Consider the following 9,252-nt stretch of genomic DNA (forward strand, 5'->3'; position numbering starts at 1 on the left):
ATGTATCCTGATGTCGAGTTATTACGAATCAATACAAACATGTACAGAACATACTCATATCAAATAGTTTGCCGGAACCTTGTTAGCTGTTCCACGGAACCCAGGTGGAGCATCCCCTGTCATACTAGTATATTCATAATATACTAGCACTGTTCAAACTCCACACTTGGTTTTTAATATAATATAAAATTTAGACATACATACATACGTATTCAAAGGCGGGTTTGGGAGGAAATGAAAAGACGTCGTGAATATTATAAAAATAATTTATATTTCTGTTTTCAAATCACGTTATATACAGTAATGTACACTCTTTAAAATATCACACAGGTATACAACAACTAGTTCACAACCGCGCGTATAAAGCTACCCTACATCTATATGTATAAGCTTCCTCTCCTCTCTATTAAAGCTCTGTTTTTGGTCCCGATTGTTTCCGAGATTAAAATATCAATATAATATAATATATGGTATCACGCAACTTATTAAATATTCGATCTATTTTAACAGTCTTCAAGTTTTTGGGCAAAATAAACTCTGAGATCCACAACTACATAATCCGATTCGTCTGATTGATTCTGAACGAGACTATCGATGCGTCAGCGGCGTTCAGAACGTGTTCAGCGTCCAGTGTTCAGCTATACACATCGGAATGTCTAATGTGTGTCGCAATCAGTACGCCAGTTCCGCGCCCCACGGTCTGTAGGGCTTGGAGCTGTTCTGTGAGTACTGATGATGTGGGGGGTGATGTGGGTACGGGGCGGGGTAATGGGGGACCGGCGGGGCGGGGTGGGGTCCCGGGGGGGCCGGAGGACCGGGGGGTGCGGGCGGTGCGGGAGGGTAGTGCGGGTAGGTCGGGGCGGCCGTGAGCGGGGCGGCGATGGCGGTGGGAGCCGTGACCGTGGTGGCGGCCGTGGACACCGGAGCCTCGTGTCTCAACTCCGCGTATCCGTGTTGAGGCTGAGGCACGGCAGGGTACTGAGGGTAGCCCCAGTTGGACTTGGCGGCGAGCTCCCTCTGAGCGGCGAAACACTGGAGGTGGCTCATGAGACGAAGACGCAGAGGATCCTGGATGTCCAGACCCTCACAGCTGACCAGGTACCTCGCCACCTCCGCCGCACACTCCCTGAACCCGATGTTGTGGTAGTCCATGGCGTACCGCTGAGGGTCGTAAGCGTACGTGTCCAGACCTGAAACGTTCCAGACGAGGTTAGTAAAAGTCGAGGGGAGAGGACTGCTCATGTATAAGTGTAGCGCAGCCGGTGAGACGAGGAGGAATAATTTAAAGAATTGTCATTTTATAGCGAGGTTCGCGGCACCAGGTGTCTTTTACGAAAGCGAAGGGTTGTAATGAATTCACAAAATTGGTTGATAAAAATAACTAGTTGGCGATGCAGATGCGCGTACGAAATGAGAACGTACAAAGAAACCGAAATCAAGAAAACAAAAACCCGCCATTCAGACTTACCCTCCGTTAGGAGACGAGACAGAGACGGAAGATAAACGAGGGCGATGTGCGAAAGAGACGACGTCGTAACGGGAACCCCCCGGGCTTCCGGCCTCCTTCCGCAGGGAAATAATATAACAAGATTGATCTTACAGTTTGAGATGAGTGAGGCTGTGGGGCTGTGGGGCTGTGGGGCAGTGGACCAGCGGACCATCAACATCGTAATACTCCTAGCGACCATCCGGTTGTAGAATCGAATATATTATTTTAAATAAAACCCTCACGTTTTTATTTCCTATCACATAAACTACATCCCTTCATTTGTGTAGAAACTTTTGTCTATTCAATCGAATATCATCAGACAAGTGTTCACAAAACATTAAAGTCTCTGGAGAGGTCCTCGGGAGCGTCTCCAGGGCGGTGTCTTGGCCGCTTCCTTCCGCTGTGAGTTTTTATTCGCAGGTGAAGAGCAACCCTTTAGATCCGACTCACGACTCACTTCCGCTCAAAATGTATCACAGACACGTGACAGGAGCCAAACAATTTAGATTATATTTTTTACAAGCGTCATTATTCGCATCTATCCATTATGCAGTGTATAGATTTTTCTTTATCTCGGTGGGAACCTCGCTAGTGAGGGTATTTAAAACACGAAACAAACATAAGCGGGAGTCAAAGGCGTGTACAATTACATTAAGCGCAGCGTTTATAAGTGATATTTGACTAAACAACCCTCCCAGGGGTGTTGTCTGCTCGGCGGAGTGAGAGGCGGTCGGCGGTTCGATTCCCACGCGACCCCTGTTTGCTGAACCGGCTTATCTTTGGTTGCAGCTAATGCGCTGGTCGCGGCGCTCCCGCTGCATTGGTGATGACGCGGACGACGCTGATGTGTGCCGATTCATTCACTCGATTGCAACTGATTTATTTTCACTGTTTGTTCGATATAAAATAAAAAAAAGCGCTGCGATTGATGCGATATTTATTAATTTATATTTTAATAGCTAATAATGTATTAGACTATTAAGTTCCTCTCAGTATGCGAGCTGTATTTTAACCGCAACATCTTTAATATTTATAGAATGACACATGAAATGTGGAAAAAAATGGTCTAATGTCGAAATGGAGCGCTTCCTGCTCGAGTCCAGGTGTTAGATGTTTGATGTCCCTACCTGGTGAAGGGACGGACAATGGATGTACACACGTCGGATGAGGCTTATGTTGGTCATCGAGGCCCACACACTCCTCATCATCATTACTTTGACACATTCTTTTTTAATAACTCCTTTTTTTTCGTGTTTGTATAAGTTTTAACTCTTTTCATAGAAAAGTATGATAATTTTGAAATGTCCGACTCTGAATGTATCACTAATTAAAAATATAATATCCGTAATAAAGTGCTCTATATTTAATGAGCGTGACATCCGGAACCCGCTCCGTTGGAAACCGCAGAAGGCGTTGAGGACGACATTAACAATTACAGGTCAAGCTAGGAAGGAAGCGCTGGGGCATTACAGGAGTACGGAGTTCGAGTTGTGGTTTAACTCCCCGAATATTGTAATAACTTATTAACTGACCGGCGAAACGCTGAAGTTCAAACGGAACCAGTGAGTCGTGCGCACGGGAACTAATAATAAAAAAAGGACTACATTACAATACAGCGTCGGCGCGCCACCTGTCACACCCGGAAACGGTCCGTGGGAAACGAACCATTAGATGAGAGATTAGCACACATGCCAGGACCTGCAGCCAGGACCGGGTGACCACGGACACGGACACAACACATTACGTGAGGATTGATTAGGGAGTTCACACACAGGTGACCACCAACAGACAGGAGAAGCGAACGAATCTAATACAAAACATTACTGTAGTTCATAACTTAGGAACATCGTAACGGTGCTCCGAGTACGGGACGGACATGATTCCAGAAAGAACGGGCTCTTACGGTTAACTTGCAGTTATATGAATAAGATACGTGTTTGACTGAACACACGCGCTGTATATGAGATTTATGTTATGTTCTGACACAGAGCTGTTACAGGGCGACGGTGATCGCGAACAGCAGAAATATTAAGATATTTTTATTAAAAATCCATCGAGGCAGAGAAATATACAGGTTAGTTTGTGTTGGTGGTTAACAGCCGGACTCCGTGCTCACCTTTAGCGTGCAGCATCTTAAGATGGTCCACGGTGAGCTGCAGTATCTCGGCCTTCTCCAGCTTGGCGCTGCCCTGCTTCTCGCAGGCGGCGGGCACCAGTCTCTTGAGTTCAGTGAGCGAGGTGTTGATCCTGTCGCGACGCTTCTTCTCGATCACTCCTCTCCTCCTCTTGCGAGTCATCAGCTGGCAGGAGTCCCCGCCCGGAGACCTGGACGTCACCAATATTATTATTGGATACATTTAGATATAATCTGTATTTTGTTTGAAGAAACTTTTAAAATAAACTCGTATAACATCACCTATCCCGTGTCAAACTTATTATTAGGAATTTGTATTATGAGTTAAAAGGGTCATTGGCCCTTATATTATTATCATCGTTTCACAAATATATTTAATACTTTCTTTTGTTTAATACAATTTTATTAATAACTATAAGGTTGTGTAGTTAACAGTCACAATAATGAAAAAGGTCATTTATTATTTAAATTTACTATTTTTGCACAATTTTTTAATGTAATTCCAACTGTATCTACGACCGATTGAAATACATACGTCGTACGTAGAGCCTCTACGGTCGTAGCGACTTCTACGTTGTACTGTTCTTGTAATAAATTTATTATATGTAAGGGTTATCTGAGATCTGTCGTCAACATACGTGGCGTCCTTGCTGCTTTCCTCGGAGAAGGCGTCGTCTTCGCTCTCTGAGTGCGGTCTCTTGTTCCTGTGTGTGTTGGGAGGAGCCGCCGGGGTCCCCCAGCCATAGCCCCACTGTCCCTGGCCTTGACCCTGGCCCTGGTGACTCGGCTCCATATGCCTCTGATACTCCATTCTTATTTCCACTTAAATTTCCTTCAACGCACTATTTAATAGCATTCGTAAAAAGCACTCGAAAAAATGTTTAATGAAAGTCGGTAATGTTAAAAATCACTTCAGTAATTATTAAGAATAATCAAAATATAATAAGACGGCAGTAAGTTTCACAGTTTCATATAATTTTCATGAACGTAATAATAGGTCGTGTGTAACACGCGCGGGCACGTGCGCACGCGTCGCCCGCCGGTCGCGGAGTGTGGCGCCGCGTGTCCGCCGTCCGGGAGCAACGACGGTACACACTTAGATGAATACAAAGACACGCTAAAATATACCTTATTAGTACACATCAAGCACTTTACCAGCTGCAAAGTAAACGGGGAAACGTTGTGAAAAAAAACATTTTTAAATTACATCTAGTTTTTTAAGAACCGACTTTATGTGTATGTTCATAACTTACATCGAACTGCATCACGTTTATCTCAAGGGTTGACATACATTTGAAAAATTGGTTAATTCTATGTATTTTTAACCTTGAGCCTTATTTTGTCTACAATACGGTTATTATTTAAATATCGATTCCCTGAAGGCGGCTATTCACAAGCCGCGTGTCGGTCGTCGGTCGGAGACGCCTGCAATTAGGAGAAGCAGTTTCATTTATTAAGGAGCGTGCCGGGATCGACCGGGATGCTCCTGGACGCTACGGGATTGCCCCGAACTGTCCACGGACCATTCTCGAGACACCCCTAACATAGTGTAGTGACTATTAGACAATACAAGTTTTTTATTTACTTATTGATACTACTACCAAAACGTTTAATTTAATTACATGATTACTTAAGATCACTTAGGGTAAGAATAATATATGACTTTAAATAACAATAACTCTTTAAGGGATTTTTTTAATCTTCAAAAAATAAGGGGTAGCACTTCAGCGACGCTGATTGTTAACTATGTTAAATTAATATTTAAAACATGAAACATACGTATTCGAATTATAATTCTTATAATATCAAGTATATAACTAATATCCTGAATTATATAAAATATAACGTACCCTAAGAAACGTAGGGCTTTAAACTGAATTTTAAGAGTTTTTAATATAACTTTTGGTAATCCACTTATATTCAGGATTTGACAAAAGTATCTTTTCTTAAATCTCTTTAATCCCGTGGGACGTGTCTGAGGGTCGCTCTTTGGATTTGTTTCTCCAGCGATTACATTTCTGTTTCGTTTTTTTACTAAACTCTGAACTATAACATTCAAAAACACTTGCTTTGTGACAAAATGACGCAAGAGGGCTGAATGGATTGTGTCATGCCTTGTAAACCGATAGGGTTGAGTAGAAAAAAAATTGAATTAAGATTTAATTTCATTAAATAATCTCTACCATAATTTTATCTCGGATAATATTGATTGATTGTATTAACTTCAACTAAAAATATTTTTTTCCCACATAACGGATTTTTGAAAACATTTTAAATTAAAGAGAAACCGACAGTACTACATATAGGAACTTATTTAAAGAATAAACTCTTCTATACATAAACCTTTATTTGTAAAAGATCAAAATCCACAAAATAATTGATAAAAAAACTAGAATGTAACCCGTTTTTTTGTAGGCGTGTGAACATTTTGGCAGGTGACGTACGCTAGTGTGTACAATGGCCGCCGGCCGGCTCCCGTGAGTCAAGTGTCGTTTGTACGAACTATAACATGTATTTCTTATTAACTTTACACAATTCACTTGTTATGGGAACTCTTCGAGTCTGTTGTCTGTTGTTGTCTGTATGTACATAACCCCCAGGATGCGTTCGTATTTCTTTTACAGATTCTGTTTCAGTTTTGTTTTCGTCATAACCCTATTTGTTCTGTTTTCATTATAGATGCCATTTTATTTGAATAAATTGGGAAAAATATTTTTTGTTTATAAGTGTACAGCAAATTTACAAAAGATGAAGTAAATTTATTCCAAATGAATTATTTTCTGAATCTCATATTTATTTGTTATCATAATGTGTAATGAAAATCCTATAACTACCCCAATGACTTTTTCGTAACGATAAGTTAGGTTCATTTTATTCCAGATTTTAAATCATATAATATACACACATATATAAGTATGTATATATCATCAATACATATTATAAAACCAAGTCCGACACCGCGTCTGTCTGTCTGTCTGTTCGCGACAATCAGAAAAACTACTGCACCAATTATCAAACAGTTATCACCACTCGATAGCGTGATTCTCGAGGAAGGTTTTAGTATATAATTTGTTAAGTTTTTGTATTTACTTGTTTGTACATTAACGATATATGTTGATGATGTCGGGAAGACATGAGCCGTCTGAGAGCTTTTAATAAAAACGCTGCCTTAAGTCTTTGAGATATAACAAAATAATATATGGTGGAATTGTGTATCTTATAAAGGTCTACAGAAAAGTCCGCGGTGGCATATGTCTATACCTATATCCATTTTACAACTTTATAAATTGGCATTCCCAAAACGTTTATTGGAAAGCTATTTATATAAATACGGTATTAAGTCTTAACAAAATAAATTACTGCGTTTTCAAGCCTACGTCACTATCTGTAAATTACTTTTTAAATCATTTAAATCACCATATGAAAGTTATCATAATATAAGTTTAATAATTTTCAAAATTAAATAGGCTATTTTTATAAAGAGACTGTGCGAAGCCGGGGCTTGTACCTAGTATATATATAAATAACAAGAACCTGATTTAAATAAAACTAATATATTGCAGATATACTACGCGGAGTTTATTATTTTAAAACTACATAATCCCGACGTTTCGGTTACTTTTCAGCAACCGTGATCGCGGGCAGACGATTGATATTGAAATTCAATAGAGAAGATGGCTGAAATCTATCCAACACCTGGGACCCTCTCCTCAAAAATATAAAATCCCATGTCCGTGACCACACCGCAGGACCTCGTGACACCGTTAGCGCATTCTGCCTGCATCCAGAGCGGTACGCCAGAAAATTAAGAAATCGATGGTGGAAGATCATAAATAACAAAGACCGACAGATAGACATTCACACCTCGTCTGCCCGTGATCACGATGGCTGAAAAGTAACCGAAACGTCGGGATTACGTAGTTTTAAAATAATAAAATCCGCGTAGTATATCCGAAATATATTAGTTTCATTTAAATGAACAAAACTCACGAAATTCTTAGATCTCATTAACAAGAAAGAACCTATCGAACTCTGTTGATATTTCTAATGCGAAGGTGTGTCCATATCCTTATTTATCATTTTATTTGGAGATTGTATATATTTTATTCGTGTCTTGTTCCGTTAACTTACTCCTTTGACTCAATTTCAATAAGTCAGTCGACAGCATTGAATGTCAGAGCAAATATGTTTTACAATAAAAAATATTACGCATTGTCATATAATGTGACGGGACTTTCTCCATTGTTAAAGTTACTCTAAGACAACGTGTTAGGGTTCATTGTTGTTTGTATGTGAGTAGTCTAGTGTTGCTCTCGTGTTCCCGTGTGAGCGAGGGTCCTGGCCATGGCCGAGGGTGGGAACTATCACCGACAGGTCCCCAGGCCATTGTTCATTATTGCTGAATGCTGATTTACAATCAAATTCGTGGAGGCGGTAATACTCTCGTTAAATTCAAGTGACTTTTCAAATACCGCTCTATCGGTGAACATGAATCGGAAAAATATTTACTTTATTTATATTTTTTAAATATATAGGATACATAAAAATTGAGAAATATATTGAGAAATTTTTACAACACTTGTAACTAATTAGCTAATTAATTTTAATATTTTTATGAACGAATAAAAGATTATATATAAATATATAAATACATTGACTATCAATAATCGTTTAAAGGCAACATAACTAAAACCTAAAATAGTAACATTTAACACGCGTCCCCCGGGAGCCCCTGAGCCTCCACTCTGCCCCTGCACCTGAAGACGCGTGTGGTCGCTCGTGCCTCGTGTCAGAGGTGATCACCTTGTCGGTTGTCACACACTAAGTAGTCGGAACATGCGACAGGTGTACGAGGAGGAACACTCGTCTCGTTTTGCTACTGGATATAGCACAGTTGATAATTCTTGTATATTATTAAGTCTTAATGTTAATTACAATAGAGCTCTGAAATTGCATGAAATCACAAAAAATATTGTAGTCTCGCAAGAAAAATTAAAGTTTAATGAGATCTAAGATTTTCGCGAGTATTCATTTAAATGAAACTAGTGTTATTCGGATTTACTACGCGGATTTTATTATTTAAAAACTACGGGCAGACGAGATGCCCGTGATCACGGTTGCTGCAAAGTAACCGAAACGTCGGGATTATGTAGTTTTTAAATAATAAAATCCGCGTAGTAAATCCGAATAACACTAGTTTCATTTAAAATTAAAATTTGTAGTCTCGCAACTCAGTCAACGATTTTGCAATCGCATCAAACGATCTTAATTATTATAACGTGTAGTGCTTGTGAGTTACATTGCGTTTTCGGGCGTTGGTTAAGTCAATCTATTTTATTTAAACATAACAGATTTTTAATATACGTGTGGTCACTATAAGCTTTCCGATTACCTAATTGCGTTATAACTTAAGAAAGGTCTTTTAATCAGGGACCGAATAAATCAGCCGACTTATTACCTACATGGATGGCAACTTTTTACGGTAAAGGAACCGTGTAGCGAGGTTTGTTTTGTTTTTGATGGCTGATGGCATATTTTGTAGTTATACCCTCACCGCGGACTGGCGTGTCACATGTAACTCCACATTTGTCATCACGCAAATAGTTTTTTTTTTTAATTTATGAATTTA

General features: G+C 39.8%; 1 protein-coding gene across 1 annotated transcript; it reads right to left on the reverse strand.

The window, feature by feature from the left end:
- Positions 1-293: 293 nt before the first annotated feature.
- LOC116778639 (hairy/enhancer-of-split related with YRPW motif protein) lies at positions 294-4,659 on the reverse strand. Its single transcript, XM_032672658.2, has 3 exons — positions 4,262-4,659; positions 3,606-3,814; positions 294-1,190 (listed from the first exon to the last, which is right to left on the reverse strand). Exons 1-3 carry the CDS (start codon positions 4,432-4,434, stop codon positions 673-675), a joined length of 900 nt encoding a protein of 299 aa, XP_032528549.2. The 5' UTR covers positions 4,435-4,659; the 3' UTR covers positions 294-672.
- Positions 4,660-9,252: the final 4,593 nt, after the last annotated feature.

This window comes from Danaus plexippus, chromosome 6, assembly GCF_018135715.1.
Source record: "Danaus plexippus chromosome 6, MEX_DaPlex, whole genome shotgun sequence".
NCBI classification, from domain to species: Eukaryota; Metazoa; Arthropoda; class Insecta; order Lepidoptera; family Nymphalidae; genus Danaus; species Danaus plexippus.